The 17,770-nt window shown below is 35.8% G+C and overlaps 1 protein-coding gene across 1 annotated transcript in view; it reads right to left on the reverse strand.

The window, feature by feature from the left end:
- Nucleotides 1-2,711: 2,711 nt before the first annotated feature.
- LOC142340423 (uncharacterized) overlaps nt 2,712-17,770 on the reverse strand; it is a 464,952-nt gene continuing 449,893 nt past the window's right edge. Inside the window, exons 21-25 of the mRNA XM_075390999.1 lie at nt 13,035-13,195; nt 12,639-12,843; nt 11,882-12,105; nt 3,808-4,070; nt 2,712-3,584 (exon numbers count right to left, since the gene is read on the reverse strand). Coding sequence (XP_075247114.1) covers nt 3,288-3,584; nt 3,808-4,070; nt 11,882-12,105; nt 12,639-12,843; nt 13,035-13,195 — 1,150 coding nt within the window. The 3' untranslated portion in view covers nt 2,712-3,287. The remainder of the gene's footprint in view (nt 3,585-3,807; nt 4,071-11,881; nt 12,106-12,638; nt 12,844-13,034; nt 13,196-17,770) is intronic.

A 17,770-nucleotide genomic window follows, 5' to 3' on the forward strand; every position in this document is an offset into this window, starting at 1 on the left:
TTGAGTTCTTCTCTAGCCAATAAGCACCGTAATTTAATTCGGAGTGTACGGCAAATGGTCGTGTTATGGCGCTGGGAAAGAAATTGAACGTGTGCTAGGGCAATCAAGCAGCTAAGGTTGAGGGACTTACACTAACAAATTACCTTCTGCAAGTTTAAGAAGTGAAATAAAATCCCCATTACTGAAAATATTTTCAAAAAGTTTAGTTGGGCTCTGCAAATAGAATAACAGAAACCTATATTTTATTCGAGCCTAAAAAAACTAAAAATGTTGGCAAATTGTTGAACAAAATTACTCACTTGACAAAAATTTTTTGTTTTTTCTCACTCCAATTACAATTATGAGAGCAATCAGAACAAACTAGTTATACGCATAACTGTAATATCGCGGTGGATATTAAATTTGTGTCTTGTGAAGTTTTGTGGTTTGCGCCGAAAAATTTCACCGAGGAGCTTCAAATGATATCATTAAAGTTAGTTATAGAGCACTATTCAGATATAAAGAGAAGCATTGAAACAATTTCAGCGCACTGTTCGTGTATTTATGAGTAGCGAGCTAACACCAATTGAGATCAGCTGCTTCAAAATTTGAATTAGCGAGCAACTCAAAACAGGAACCACATGAAGAGTCGAAGACGTAAACTGAACTCAGATTGTCAAAATGGTCATGCAGCAACATAACCCGAGAATAGTTGAAAAGACTCGTGCTATAACCAATGTTAATATGAGATGTCAGGCGATCTAAATAAGGACGAATGAAAAAACCAGAAGTGTTTTGTTTAAAATGACCCTGACCGAGGGTAGTTCGATAATCGAATAGAAGCGATGTCGATAATCGATAAAAGTTTAATGTCAATTATTGATCTTTTTGGCTACCCCGCAGTAATTGTAACCATTAGTGCTCTTAAGATTTGGACCCATCCATACCCTTCGAGAAAATTTCTGTTTCAATCTATTAATTTCAAACGAAATTTATATTACAATCAGTAGACCAGTAGAGACAGACGATAACGCAGGGTGCAGAAAATTTTTAAAGAGCTTTATCCTATGCCTCTCTATGCTGTGTGAACTGTCTTCTCCTATGGAGACATCATTAAAGAATCATGTCTACTGCCTTGCAATCAACTAATACTTTTTGAGTTCTTCTCTAACCAATAAGCACCGTAATTTAATTCGGAGTGTACGGCAAATTGTCGTGTTATGGCGCTGGGAAAGAAATTGAACGTTTGCTAGGGCAATCAAGCAGCTAAGGTTGAGGGGACTTACACCAACAAATTGCCTTCTGCAAGTTTAAGAAGTGAAATAAAATCCCCATTACTGAAAATATTTTCAAAAAGTTTAGAAGGGCTCTGCAAATAGAATGACAGAAACCTATATTTTATTCGAGCCTAAAAAAACTAAAAATGTTGGCAAATTGTTGAACAAAATTACTCACTTGACAAAAAATTTTATTTTTTCTCACTCTAATTATAATTATGAGAGCATTCAGAACAAACTAGTTATACGCATATCTGTAATATCGCGGTGGATATTAAATTCGTGTCTTGTGAAGTTTTGTGGTTTGCTCCGAAAAATTTCACCGAGGAGCTTCAAATGATATCATTAAAGTTAGTTATAGAGCACTATTCAGATATAAAGAGAAGCATTGAAACAATTTCAGCGCACTGTTCGTGTATTTATGAGTAGCGAGCTAACACCAATTGAGATCAGCTGCTTCAAAATTTAAATTAGCGAGCAACTCAAATCAGGAACCACATGAATAGTCGAAGACGTAAACTGAACTCAGATTGTCAAAATGGTCATGCAGCAACATAACCCGAGAATACCCGAAAAGACTCGTGCTATAACCATTAATGTTAATATGAGATGTCAGGCGATCTAAATAAGGACGAATGAAAAAACCAGAAGTGTTTTGTTTAAAATGACCCTGACAGAGGGTAGTTCGGGAGCTTGAGGGCAGGTAGAGGGAGGCGAGGATTAGCTGGTAGACAGGGAGGGGTGTGGCAGGCAGGAGCGCGGTTTCGATGGGTAACTGAAGTTTCCACCTGTCCCTGAATTTTCCTAGCAATCCCTGAGTACTGTATATTAGAAACTAAGTACAGTGTTTGAAAACAAAACTCAGGATGCCAACACTTCGAATCGTAAGACAAACAAAAATATTGCATCTAAATTTGTTCGCGAGCAGTTTAAAAGGCAATTTTTTGCTCTGCTTTTCTTCTACTGAGCAGTTTGACCTAAATTTGTTGACTTTTACACGTGACTCTTCGACGTGTGATATTGACTTCTGCGTTCAGTTTCACAGAGACTCGACCGATTAAATACGAAATTTTACAAACTTCTTTTCAAGTCGTACAAACTCTGGCGCGATTAATAAGATCCTTACTATTGCTTTGCGGCTATTTTAATTATTTGAATGATAAAAAACGAATATAACAGGAAACTTCAGATTTAAAAAATACTCGCAATCAGGTTCAAGCCCCTACGAGTCACATATCAAAATTGACAAGAGTCAAACTTTATGCTGTCACTTAGTAAAAAAAAAGTAGCCAACAAACTTTTACACCTGGAAAATTAGTAGATTGAATCTAGTTGTATATCTTAATAGTAGTATTATCAAAAATAGTACTATGTATATTAATTTTGACCACTAAAGGTTATCTCGCCTCCTGTTTACAACACGTATTTTATTACAAATGTGCACAATAAAAAAACTGAGGGTTAAAATGTTTGATTTTCCAGGAAAGATAGAATTATTAAAAGTGAGCGCTACAAATCTAAAACATTTCAGCAATATTTTACTAAGGCTATAGCATGTTGCGTTGCACTGCCGATCGACACTATCACTAAGCATGAAATGAAATTCAACTTAATCTCATTAGATCATTTCTTGGTATATTTCTATTCACTATTAATGTCAAATTTATTACATTTTGTTAAATTTACTTTTGATAAATCTTTTAAGCAGGAAATGATCAGAACTCGTCATACTATAAGCATTAACGCTAAACATGAATGATATCAGTTTTGCACCAATAGTTTTCAAGTCTCTTCTAATCTCGACACCTCTTAAGTCCAATTAGTTCCACGTCCAAATATCCTTTATCCGGAAGTGTGACATCTCAGTGGTTATGTCTTTCCAGTCTTGTTGCAATCAAATCAATCAGTTTGTGTCAAATTCATTACAGCTGTCTTTATCAGTATCTTTCTACTCAATTTCTTTCATCAATTTAGATTTTCCAGATCTTCAAATCAAGTTGATGACAAATAGTCTCCATAATTAGTAGGTGATCATTCAGTCACAGGTGGCTGCGGTGGAATATCTAGAAGGTAAAAGTGTAGCTCCATTGCAATTGGTGCTGTAGACTGGACCCTGGCTGCTTCCTCGAATACCACAGGCACCAGGTGAGTGTCCATGGAATCACAGATGGCACTGGTGGCGTCTGAGACTGTGGTAGTGAACTGCGTACCATTACACCCAGCCTTGTACTCAACATTCTCCACCGAGATGTGGACTCTGAGGGCCAATTTGTGGTATCTGAGAGAGCGAAGGAGGGATATATGCGCAGACATTGCAAGACAGAACGCCTGAAGCAACAACAGGTCCACGCTGATTCAAATGGTTTATAATTTCACTACAAAATCAACTGCTGAACAAACGTGCAAAGGCAATGAATTGAACAAATATCAACTTCCCTCAAGTTGCAGTTTGCCTTTTGTTTCTCCCAGGAAAACAAACAGCAGACTGGGGTGGCTAAGTGAGAAAACTTAGTGGCAAAAAATGTTTTAAGAAAACTTAAATCTAAATTACTTTAGCAAGCTTCTGTGGAAGTCTGTCTGTGTCGTTTGGCTCATCCACTAGAGGCTCGCTTGGTTCTTCCCGTCCGCTTCCGCCACTTCCACTTGTGCCTCCTCCTCCCTCATAGGTATTCAAGTAAAACACCCTGGTCCACCTGAACACCCCACTGCCATTATTGCTACTGTTGCTGCTACGTGCCACTTTTCCCACCATTGCACTGGTCTCGTCGTTTTTGCACAAATCCATGCCACCTACAGCTCCCAATTCGCTGTTCTCTGAAACGACCCAGAGAATAAGATTTACTACTTTCTATTGTCCAGAACATTAGAGCATACAACGGTGCTGTTTTAAAGTATGGAACGCTACATACGAAAATGGAGACGATTAATTAAAACTGGGAGCGCAGATAACAAAACACATTACGGGCATGTAAAAAAAGGAAAGTTTTTTTAAGCATAACCAGCCGATAGACAAATAGTCACGATTGATTATTTTTATCACAATTTTGATTGAACGGAGGATAGAAGAAAATGCCAGCGTTATTAAATGAAGTTGCATTAGAGCTATAGCCACAAATAGCCGGGCTATAGCCGCTATTGATCCACCTCCTAGCCAAGTCAAAACCTCGCGTTTCTCGTTCATATGTCTAACTTCCTGTTAAAAGAACATTCCTGGCAGATTGCCAGAAAATAAATGACATAGCTCAGTAGATATCCAGTCTCAAAAAGATAAAAAACCAAAAGAAATTTCTCTTCTTTTTATTACTTGCTGAGATATATTTTGCTAAGTTTGAGTAACGGGCATGTAAATTTGGGCTTTATGGGTTTATCCCGTTTCTATTTCTGATTTTGTTTTTTGATACTGACTCTGTATATTTTGAATTGCTTTGCTGAGCAACTGCTGTCTAAAAATACTTTTAGCAGAATGAGAAAAGAGTGAAACCTAGAGAAGTCAAAACGATTTTATGCAAAATGTTGAACAGGCTATGAACTAAGGTAAAGCGAAAAAATTTTTGTTTGACAAAGTTAAAACAAATATGAGCACTATAATAGCCAGCTGAGAAGCTGAGGCGGCTATTATTAAGCATTAGAGATGGTAACTACAAATTTTCAGAACAAAGTTCAAGTAGCGGGGCCGCTAAAATTGGGCCTCATGTGTTTACCCCTTTCTATTCTTGATTACGTTTTTATAACTCCGTTCATTTTAGAAAGCTTTGCTGAGCAACTGCTGTTGAAAAGCGCTTTGAGCACAATGAGTAAAGAATAAAACTAGCCCAGAGAAATCAAAAACAATTTACGCAAATTGTTGATCACGCTGTGACTTACGGTAAAGCAAAACATAGCCGACAGATTGGAAAAAAATAGCCGCCCAGAAAAAGAAGAAAGAGATTGAAAGACAACATTTTTTCCCAAGTCTCAACAATTGCTCTAATTCAGTGTGCAGTTGCAGTTAGATTCTAAACCTATACTTACTTCAGCTTCTAAACTGAAGGGTATTAAGTTTAATACTAATATCAGTTAGCAATCGATCTAATGAACATTGATAAACTAATGCACTATGACTTATTGACCTGGATTTATCGCCTTATCCGTTTCTTTTGCCTTTGCTCTTTTGATATTGACCGCATTCACTATGTTGCGTAACTCAATGCGTGAAAGAACTTAGAATTCATTCAGTTGAAACAGTGAGTGAACTAAGTCAGAAGTCAAACGTGAAAATCGTGACTTATGTAAAACTAAAAACGTGATCCAAAGGTACAGCGAACTAAAAAGGAGAGCGCCTAAATAATAGCAGTTGAGAGGATGACGGCGGCTATTAAACAGATGTTTATTCTACGAAGTCAAAACAATTCCAGCCGGCTGAGAGAATGAGGGCGGCTATAAAACAGAGCAACCGCTCCATTGAATTTTGATATCCTAATGCACTTTCTTTGGATTTCGCTCCCTTAACCTTCACTCACCGTATTCATTGTATTGCGTACTCATTGGTTGAATTGATTCAAAATTATTCAGTAGAAAATGTGAGTGAGGTAAGTCAGATATCGAACGTGAAAGTCGCGACTTATAAAGAACATTTTTATGTATATACGCTCTATGAGGAAAAAGCCCTAAAAGAGCTCTTTCAAAATTTTATTCGAAAACAAAAACTCAAGACCCTAATACCCAAGAATTAGGTCATATACGTCTGGCACTACTTAGATGCACACCCGTGACCTTTAACTAGTAAATAATCATAAAAGTTAAAGTTCATTAAGTGCGTTCAGAAGTCATTTTTTTGATTGAGGTAAGACACGCAATTGACCTAAAAGCAGAACAATTGACGCACACAAAGCAGTGGAAGTCAGTGAAATCGAAAAAACCAATGGTTGCACGAATGATCGATGGAGACAACGAATTAAAAAAAGTAGCACACAATTGAGATTAGGAAGTTTTACAAGAACAAAAAAACAAGCAAGCCCTATTTTTAAAGACATGTTCAAAATCAAAAATCGACTTCTAAGAACACATTCTTCTAATTAAACTCCCTTGTTTCTCATTATCAACCGATGAAACCTGTCATTGATGAGTTTAAGCCATAAGACAGCAATAAGTTCAATAAATACTTACAGAACTCAAAAATTCACTAATAGTGTTTTTTAAAAAACGCGCAGCGTCCGTACAAGGCAAAGAAAGCAACAGCTATGAAATTATTTTAAACAAGAAAAACTTTTTTAGAAACCAATGAAAATGGTCAACAATATTACTCATTTAAGCCGAAAAACCTGATCAAAAGGAAAAGCAAATTAAAAAAAAAACAGCAGGACAAGTCCTGAAGTACAATTCAAAGAATTTTCATTGGCTCGACAAAAACTAGACCTAGAATGGACTATGAGTGAATTGGGAAAACCATTTCCAAAAAGAACCAGATCAAAAAATTTTAAAAAAACGAAAATCAAAGTCAAATAGCCGCATGTGAACAAAAAAAAACACTAGCGAGCAGAGATATTGGTTTCAAACAAAGAACTAGGCTTAGAATGAATAATGAATAAATTGGGAAAACCATATAGAAAAAAAAATCCGATCCAAAAATATCGAAAAACAGTAAATATCACAGTGAAATTGCCGCATGGGAACAAAAAACTACTAGCGAGAAAGCGAATTTTTGTTCAAACACCATTTTCTAACTCTACTTTAAAATTAAAGTGAAAAAATGTCACGCCTAAAAACCACTCGCATTTTTGCTCCACTTCCTGTTTCGGTGTGACCAAAATCACTACTCCAATGGACTTCAAAAATCATGAATGTGTGGGAACAGATCCTGAAAAACGCCCTAATACAACTCAAATTCTGAGTTGTAAAAAACACGATGTCCCCAATAATAGCCGCTAACGCTTCGCGGCTTTTGAACAAAAAACGTGATCAAAAGGTAAGACAAATTTCAAAAATAGGAGGACAATTCAAGACATACAATAAAAAATTATATGGAATAAGTCAAAACTCCTGACAGACCAACAAAATAATTGGAGAACACAAACCAAACACTAAACAAAAATTTAAAAGAAATTAAACGTTTCCACAAATTACGACAAAAGTATCGAAAACTGTATATACTCTTAAACTGTAGATACTCTGATCTACCTTAAACTCTGATATCGACCTTAAACTGTAGATACTCTGGTTGGTAAAATATTCAAAACCAAGACTTGGGAAAACTAAAAAATAATTTGACAGCTAACAGAAAGCTTTCTTGACAGATAAAGGACAAGAAGAAGCAAAGTAACAAAAAGCAAATTTTCGTAACGAACAAATTTCATTGCTATTGTCTTCAGAATCATTGTGTTTCGTTAAAAAAGATTCCAAAACCAAGCAACAGGCTATTCAAAAAACGGTTATTAAAAAATTAGAACTTAAAATTTCCTCATTTTCTCCGCTTAAACAGAAAAGATGGTTAACCCACTTTCTTCTGTCACGGATTGCCAAGATGTTACTCTACAAGATGTCGGATTTTTATGGACGAAAATACAAAAACAACTCCACTTGAAATCAAATCCAGTGCACAGAATTCATAAAACGTTTCCTGAAAATAACAGTTTCGAGGCTAAAATATCGAGCGGATGACTAGAACAACTGACCAGAATTTGTCAGAAAAATTCCAAAAAAATCGGTCAACGATATTTTAAACATAACCGACTAACATCGGGCGAATTGCTATCAAACGACCGGCCAGCGGTTGGCTTCGTCAATAGCTAGCCACGTTTTATTGAGCCCAACTTAAGCATGATTCAACTCTGCAACTTTTGAGTTTTCTAGCCATGTTAGTAAATAAAAAACTGATATTCTAAAAATTTGCAAAACATTGCAAGTTTTAACAGAGAAATTTCCAGATTCCGCAGTGAAAAATGATCAAAACCATTTCTGTCTCTGGAGTCCTGTCAAGTAACCCAACTGAAAGCCCTAAAAATCACGAAAAGACAAGATTTGATAACAATTCCATTAACTCCAGAAACTACGCAACAGCTTATTATCAAACCTTGGAGGAGGTACCTAGGAACTTGGGAAAATTGCAAATATTCTTAAAAAAATGATAAAATTTGTGATATTAAAAAGTTCAAAATTATTTTATGGCAAAATAAATTTTTCAGTAACATATTATCAAAGCCCTAGAGGAAGTTCCTTGAGAACTAAGGCTGAAAGAACTCAAAAAATGACAAAAATGGGGGTGAGTGAACCGGGCGGGGGGTGATGGATAGGAAGGGGGTGGGTGGGCAACACCGCGGTGGGGGGTGCAATAGTGGTGGGCGAGGGGTCAACAGTGGGGGTGTCTTCTCTTACGCCCTTCACACCATAAGTACAAGTCTCCATAACAATTTGAGCTTAATTAGAGTTGAGAACAGTTATTGCTCGCTGGGCGCTACCAGTTTATCCCGTTTTTAAGGACGAAAAGTCAAATGGGTCACACGAAAAAACGGTCAAGCAAAAGATCGGAAAAAAAAGACCGACAGGACTAAAATAATTCCTACAATTTTCGTTTCGGAGCAAGTAACGCTTAAGTGAGGTAAAGTAAGACAAATTCTCAATTTTTTTCGAGAAATGGTGAAAAAGAAGTTAGTTTGACGAAACAAGTTCATATCCAAATGGTATATCGATATACTCAAGAAGCCTTTCTCATTCTGGAAAACATTTTTTAGTGATAAAATTATCTTGCGCATCTCCAGTGATGGATATGTTTGAATTATGCAAAGAAATGGTACGCGACTTATTTTGAAAAATAGCAAAAAACATCTGAGTTTGGAGAAGCGATCACTTATGTTACACAGATGAACGAAACATGCTTGTTATGTGTCCAAATAAGTCACACACTGTCGGTTATTAAAAAATTTTGAATAACAAAAAACGCAATTTCATGACCTGATTTTTCAACAAGATAAGGCTCCTGTGCATAGACTGAATATCATTGCCAATTTTTTCAAAAGGAGTCAAAGGTACTGCAATGGCCGGCAAACAATCCAGATCTGAATCCTATCAAAAATTTCTGAGTAATTTCGATCTAGAGATTACGAAAACAGACATGATTTTTGGGAAAATTTAGAAAAATTGTCAGAAATTTGGAAATAAATTGTATGAAAACTATTATACAAACCGTTTCTAAACGTCTAAAAAACGATAAAGAGTAAAAAGAGGCGTTATTAAAGAACAAAATTGACCTCAAAATATTGTATTATTTGATGTTTGTAATGTATTTCAATAAATCTTCTGTCCTAAATCAATTTTTCTTTATGGGTGCAAAAAACCTTGCCAACAACGGTATTCGAACTATTCACCTCCCAATCCATAGCCACCCCCACTATCCAATTCGCTATGAGTCACTTAATTTTGCAATGTTGCAACCGATTATATATTAGCAACAAGCTGTACTTCGGAGTGAGAGCAATAGAGAGCACCCAAAAATGATGAACGAAAGCGAAAAGTCACTTGAGAACTCAAAAATGTTCTAGAGTAAAAGCGCAAAATTTTCAAGCAAAAAATTTGCGTGAAAAAGGCCAACACGTTTACAATAATTGCCATGAACTTCGTTCAAGAGCAAGTAAAAAAGACAGAACACCCATACCACCCAAACTCTTCGGATTTAAAAGAAGAGTGTATATGAGGCTTGCGGAGGCTATTATTCTATACTCTACTTCGCATTGGAAAAACATACCCGGCAGATTGCCGGAAAAAAGCCGCCGTTGATTCCAATACGCATTATTGGGATTGAAAGCAAAGAAGATATTGAAAACAAAAGATTTTTGTACAAAAACATTTTTTAAGTGCAATTTATTTTGATGACATTTCGTAGTTGAACATAAATCTGTTTCACAGATAGAGGCTACAGGGTCTAGTATCAATACCATTAAGCAGCATAGATAGTAACTAAAACTTATGAGAACAAAGTGCAAGTACCGGGCATCTAAAATAGGAGTTTATGGGTTTATCCCGTTTATATTTCTGACTTTGATTTTTTTTATACTGACTCTCTTCATTTTGAATTGCTTTGCTGAGCAGCTGCTGTTTAAAATGCTGCTGTTTATACTGTCAAACCCTCGATGCGGTTACCTGGCTACTGAGGTAAGAAAAAATTAATAAAATACAAATGTTTTTAAAAAACTTGAAAAGAATTGCAAATTCTATGAAAAAACTTCCAAAAGTCGAAAGGTTAAATTGGTGAGAACAAAACCATTGAAACTAAAAACCATGCAGTAACTTTTTATCAGAAAGTGGAATAGGTTTTCTTGCACTTGAGAATGGACGAATATCAAAAACTGACAAAAACTTTAGGAAACTATAAAAATTGCAGATCTTATCAAAAAAATGCTAAAATTCGAGACATTAAAAAGTTAAAAAGCATTCCATTGTTACTAGAAACTATGCAGTGCCCTATTAACAAACCTCAAAGGAGATTGCCTGGTCCCTAAAACTGGAAAAACTGAAAAAAATGATGAAAATTTTCAAAAACCTGAAAAAAATGCGAATTTGTTCAAAAAAATTGCAAAAATTTGTGATATTCAAAAATTGAAACCTATTCCATGGCAACTAAAAATTTTTCAGTAACTTATTATCCAACCCCTATCGAGGTTTTCTTGTCCCTGGGACTCCAACTTGAATGATGACAATAAATATGCCAAAAAACATGAAAAATTTGCAAATTTTGTCAGAAAATGCTAAAACTCATGATGTCAAAAAGCTGAAAACCGTTCCATTACCACTAGAAACTGTGCAGTAATCTATTATCAAACCCTTTGTCAAACCATAGAGGAGGTTTCTTGACACCTAGGGCTAAAAAAAATTCAAAAAATGACAAATTTTCAAAAAACCTGAAAAAAAATTGCAAAAATTAGTATCATTTTGTGTGTTTGTGATACCACGACATATAGCTCATAAAATGGTCATAACAAGCAATTTTGTCTCGCAAAAGGCCTTCATCAACTGTTCAAAACTTCAACCTAAGACTAATCAAACAAAAATCTCAAAAAAATCACAAAAAACATGAAAAATTGCACCATTTTGAGCCGAAAAACTCCTAAAAATGACTTTTTAACCTTAAATTAAGGCCATCCCAGCAGCTGCACCACTGTATGCACTTGAAGGACTACTAAAGCCCACTTTGGGCCTCTAATGAAACTTAATGCCCGCTGGGCTTTACCTGTTTATCCCGTTTTGAAAGATCAAAGTCATTGAAAAATGTGTAATAAACACATCTTTAAAAAAAACACAGCGCACCAATACAATTCAAATTCTTTGAATTGTAAAAAATTACGAGCGCTATAATAGCCGGCTGAGAAAATGAGGGCGGCTATAAATAACGAGAATAATTACGTCAGCTAATGACTCCCTTCTATTGAGATAGAACGACAGATTACCAGGCTTCCACCGGAAGACAAATTTGGCTGTCTCAGATTAATGTAAATTTCACAAATAATGCGCTTAATTTATCTCCTATTTTCGTTTAGTCAGCTAATCCCTTTTTTCACGGCCCTCGTTAATACAATTGAACTTTTTATTTTTGTAAAAGAAAAAACCTTGGAGTATATAGTCTTTTTCTCCTATTTAAGTGGGGCCGGAAAACTAGCCTGGGTCATGCAGTGACAATTTATCTATCGCAAGTCTGCAATCTGTAACAGCGCGACTGTTTACATCACTGTTATGAGAGCGTGAGTTTGTATCAGAAGTAGGAAGAGAAGCAGCAGCAGCAGCATTAGCACCCTTGGCAGGTCTACAGACGTAGTCGAAGGCATTGAATACGTTGCAGCTCACAAACGTCTCCAAGTCACTCCCATCGATAGGACTGATTTCACTAGACATGAGTATACAAAAATTACGATTTTAACTTCTATGCGAACAGAAAAGATCACAATATTGTTTTTCAGCTCTTTTGTGAGCAGACTTTGCACGGACAATCCGGGAGACTAATTTTGTTGTAAGACTCGAAGGGCCCTGGAACCCTTCTGATCCTCAGTTAAGAACATTGTTGTAAGACAACGTTTTGTGTACAATGTTCTTAACTGAGGATCAGAAGGGTTCCAGGGCCCTTCGAGTCTTTTCCGTTTTTGAATTCCATACCACCCTCATCTCCGCTTAGTGGGAGTATATTAGTAGCAACCCCCAAGTGCACATTGAAGCCATAGACAATACTTGCTTCACTCGCATCTACGCAATAATAGCATATGTTCACTGTTATTTGCTAGGTAATGCTACACATTAACGAAGGGCATATAATGTACTGGGTCAACAACCGAAAAGACCTAGGGACAGAACCGCAGTGATTTCATTAACACTCATTGCAATTAAACGAGACATCAGACACCGTGGAATAGTAGCATTTAGTACCTCGGGGAGTGCACTTCATAGTCATCGATCCACCTCACACTCAGACTCTGTTCACAAGTCTTGTCCAGTTGATAGTCAGCAATAGGTTGACATGGTATCTGGAAGTCCTTCATTCCTGCCAGGGCAGATTTCAACTGGGCAAAGATACTGCGACACATTAGCACTATCAGACCATCCTCCACAATTGTTATTCTGGCTGTCACACCTGAAAGCAATTCTGACACTGAAAAACAAGACGAGCTAACGCATTTACAGCCCCTATTTTGATTTATTTACAGAAATAGAAGGGGTCTCTATTTTCTTAATGACCCAAGGCACGGGTGGGGTATCTTGAGGAGAACTCAGAAAACGATTATTTCGAAACGTGAGAAAAACGAAATCCACTCCATATGCAACCTTTAATACTATTCGAGCCTGCATGTGGCGCGCCACTGTTTTGTAGGTCTTGATTGTCATCAGAGAAGGCGGTGGAGGCGGCCGATGTGTTTTGGTCTCCTTCCTCTTCGATATCAGGATGGAGAGTACCGCTGAATAGAAGAAACCCAACACCCGTGCACCTTAAACAGCGGCAACCCTTACATATCACGAAAATTTGGTCGCACAACAAATCAAAAAATGCACCACTTAGATAATTGCTTCAGACTTCAGTTGAGAGCAATTAAAAACCATAAACCGACTAACGTCGGACAGATTGCTCTCGAACGACAGGCAGGAAATTCAATTCAGAGGGGTATAGCCTAGATAACATTTTCTCTATTTTCTTTCAAAAATCTGACTAGGGAGGGATTCGAAACCTCGACTTCCATCGTGCTAGACTTGAATCATTAACATCTCGTCTATCGGGCCCTTGTAATATCCTATCTTACAAAATCGATTTTGTTTCAGCAAAAGACTTAATTTCTGAATAAGAGCAATTTAGATCGGGCAAAAATTAAATTAGAGCGCAAAAAAAGTCACTCGAGAAGTGAAATCAAAAGAATTCTGGAAGAAAAAGATGAAGCGATAATTTTGCATTAAAAACAACTTTAAGAATTCTGGAAACGACACGAATCATCGGACTTTCCCTAAAAAAACCGTAATTGCAGCTGAAACTATCTTTTGTCTGAAAGCAATTATTCTTTGGCACACCAGAGCAAATTAAAATCTGGTTAAATTTTAACCCACCGTGACGAGGAAAATATCAGCATTGACATCATTGAGGAACGAAAACCTTTTAAAAAATACTACTGAAATCAGAAACTATTTGAAGAAACCAGAGAGTTACATCTCAACTCACCGTAAAATGCTCAATAAGCTATTCTTTCCATAATTAGATACATATCTCAAGCAGTTGAAAAAAACTAATCGCATATAAAAATGATAAACTGCAAAATCCAAAACTCTTAAAAAATAACTCCCGAGCCAAAAGACACATTTAGAACGCACAAGACAGGGTAATATGTTTTTAAAAAAACTGAATTATTAAATGATAACTAAAATCCGGGTCAAACGAAAACAATAATTTTGTGTTAAGGCGATGCAAAATTTATAAAAATGCAGAATTTCGTCGTAGGAAGTCTCTAAGCTAAATTGAATCCAAATAATTGCAAAACATTTACAGAAATATTATAATAGTAATTCCAATAATTTCTCAGAGCAGCATTATGTTAGATGACCTTAATTGCAAACAAAACAAAAAAATTAACAAGGCTCAATTCTTTAAACCTTTTAAAGAACTCCTAAAGGCAGAACAAATAAGACAATAGAATACGAAATAAAAAACAAGAAAACAATAGAATACAAAAACAATAGAATTTTCGAGACACAAAAGTATGACAAATGCTGGAATGAGAAGCTTTCGAACAAATTAATAGGAAAATGACAATAATTCAGCATTACAGGTTCAGAAAAATTACATAGGCATCCTCCTTTCAAAATCAAACACTGACAATTTGCCCAAAAAATGTCAAAATATTGTGAATATAGCAATGAAATAATATTTTGTTAATTGGTGAAAAACCCTCGACAGAAGCATTCACCACTCGGTGATCGTAATCTTATGGTCAATCTATGCTACAATCGCTTTTATTTTAACATAAAAATCAAACTTCACTTCAGAGTGAGAGCAATTGAGACCCCTCAAAAATGAAGGAAGAGAAACATGAAAAAGTCACTTGGGAAGTCAAGAATGTTCTAGAAGAAAAGCTCAAAAAAATGAAGCAAAAGTTTTCCATAGAAAAACACCCACACGTTTACAATTATTGCTTCCAACTTCTTTCGAGAGCAATTATTCAAAGCAAAAAGCAAACAAAAAAATGAAAGATTGGACAAAAACCGCTGAAAACAGATTAGCATGTGCATAATTAGAAAAACACAGCCAGCAGATTACCGGAATAGCTGCGAAAGAATAGACCTGCGTGCCATATAATAGAGATAGAAACAGATACAGATCTAAATTGAAAAAAAATGACGCCGCTCAAAAAACTAGGTAAAAAACATTCGGCGATAAATTAATAAAACTTGTTAAAATTCATTCCACAGAAGCCTCTTATAAAGGACCTTTTACTGCACATATGAGTTTCTTTGACCCTAAACAAATTCAAATTAAACTTAAGTTTTAACGTGCAAAAGTCATTTTATTGAGTGAGGTAAGTCACGTATGATCAAAATCTAATCACGCAAAAAACCAAAAAAAACTTTTGCTAACGCTAGTGAGAAATGACGTCACGCGCGCTAGTGAGAGAAAGAAGTCATCCAGAAAAGTTGACTTTTTCAGCTTTGCTGTGTGCACAAATGTAAAACGAAAAAAGAGCGTCAGACGACGGAACAAAACACCAAGAGCACCGCAATATAGCTCCGCTCAGCTTACAGCTTCGCAGCTATAAAAACACCTCAGTTCAAAGAAAGGAATTCAAAGCGTGAATTACTAAAGGGCCCAGGCCATATACACTGATTTTGCTCAGAGAATTCCGCACAGAGATTTAAAGATACTGAAAAATTCAAAAAATTAACTACTTGTACTCGAAACTCACTGTTAGGCTCTCAAAAATGCTACAATACGCCGGAAATTTAAATATTGACATAGTACCAATCAAAAACGTAGACAGCAAATTCCCGGAAAAAGCCGCGTTGGCCCCACTGACAGGCATTGGGATTGTCCACAACCTAACTTTACAGGTACTAAGCAGTAATAAAATTTAGTGGGCAATTTCATTAGATACGTTAAATATGGTGAATTCAGCCTCTAAATAGGAAGACAATGAGCTCAACACCAGTACCAGTTAGCAGCATACTCCAAAGAACTACAATGACTTAAAGCACTTAGTCAAGACCTTTAACATTAAATCTTAGTGCCCGGGCTTCATTGGTTTATCCCGTTTGTTTTGATTTCTTTTCGACCTTGACTGTATTAATGTAAATTTTGCTACTTTAATTTTAACTTCCATTCAGTTGAAACAAAGAGTGAGGTAAGTCATAAATATAACCTGAAATTGGTTACTTGCGTAATCTGAAAAAGGTGATCGAAAGGTGAAACGAATAAGAAAAAAGGAGTGCACCTAAATAATAGCCTTTGAGAGGCTGACTACGGCTAGGGAAATAGTCTGTCGAAAAAAAGACAGCTAAAAACGGTTCTAAGTAAACACTCAAACAACGCCGGCAGATTGTCGGAAAATAGCCGCGATAGACGCTTTGGCCTACCATGAATTGAAAAAACTAAAGAAATAAGATAGATCGACCACCAGCTTTTTAATAGACCACTAGACTTTTTGGGTTAGACCCGAACTGTCATTTTAATGAGACACATTTGCTCTACAAGAAAAAAGCCCTAATGGAGCTTTTTCAAAATTAAGATTCGATATTAAAACTCAAGACTCTATTACCCAGGAATTAGGGCATATAAGTTTGGCACTACTTAGATGCACACTATTGGCCTTTAATTAGTAAATGTTCACATATCTAAAGTTCCGTAAGTGAGTTCAGAAGTCATTTTTTGGAGTGAAGTAAGTCACGCAATTGACTTAAAAGCAGAAATGACGTACTTAAAAGCAGAAATGACGTCACGGACACAAATTTTAACTGCAAAGCAGTAGAAGTCTCTGAAATCATTGAGAAATTCAATTCCAAGAAGTCAGGGTAAGAAGAAACAAACATTTGTTAGACGAAAAAAACATAGCAAGACAAGTCCTGAATTACAATTCAAAGTACTGAATGAAAAACTTAGAAATACTCTATCTGACCAGCAGATAAATTTAACAATGCTAGCGAAAACACAAAATCATCTCAAAAATTGAGAAACTAAAACAAAAAAAAACACTAAACAAAAATACACACATTGCTAAAACTCTCGAAGCTTTTACCCACCCTTAAGCAAAAAATTTGATCCCTTTAAATATACCTATTTCAAAAATATGCTCAAAACCAATTTTTGTTTCTGAAATCTGTCCAGTATTAAATCTGTTCGATTAACAGCTCGATTAACTCAATCGATTAACCTGAAGACCCCATCCAGTACCCCAATTCTGAGTCCTAAAAAAATTCATGGGCTCAAAGAACGATAGGCAAAAATTTAAAAAAAAAAATTAAAATTCAAAAAATAGAAATTCGTTCTATTAAAATGTTGAAAACCATTCAATTGCCCCCTAGCAAACTAATTTTAAAATAAACTATCCAACCCTGGATGAGATTACCTGGTTTCTGAGGCAAGAAAAACTAAATAAAAGACAAATGTTTATCAAAAAATTCCTAAAATTTGAAAATGCTATATTTCTAAAATTGCTGAAAACAAATCCATTGAAACTAAAAACCATGCAGTAACTTTTTATCAGACCGTGGAATAAGTTTTCTGGCACTTGAGAATGGACAAAAAACAAAAATTAACAAAAAATTGAAACCTTAAAAAAATTGCAGATTTTATCAAAAAAAAATGCTAAAAATCGAGACATTAAAATGTTGAAAACCAATCCATTGTTACTAGAAACTACGAAGCGCACTATTATCAAACTTTATAGGAGATTCCCTGGCCCCTGAAGCAGGAAAAACGCAAAAAGGACAAATTTTCAAAAAAAATTGACAAAAATTGCAAAAATTAGTATCAATTTAAAGTGTTTGTAGTACCAAAACATATAGCTCATAAAATTGTCATAACAAGTAAT

The sequence above is a fragment of the Convolutriloba macropyga genome, chromosome 5, assembly GCF_964194025.1.
Source record: "Convolutriloba macropyga chromosome 5, txConMacr16.3, whole genome shotgun sequence".
NCBI lineage: Eukaryota > Metazoa > Xenacoelomorpha > Acoela > Convolutidae > Convolutriloba > Convolutriloba macropyga.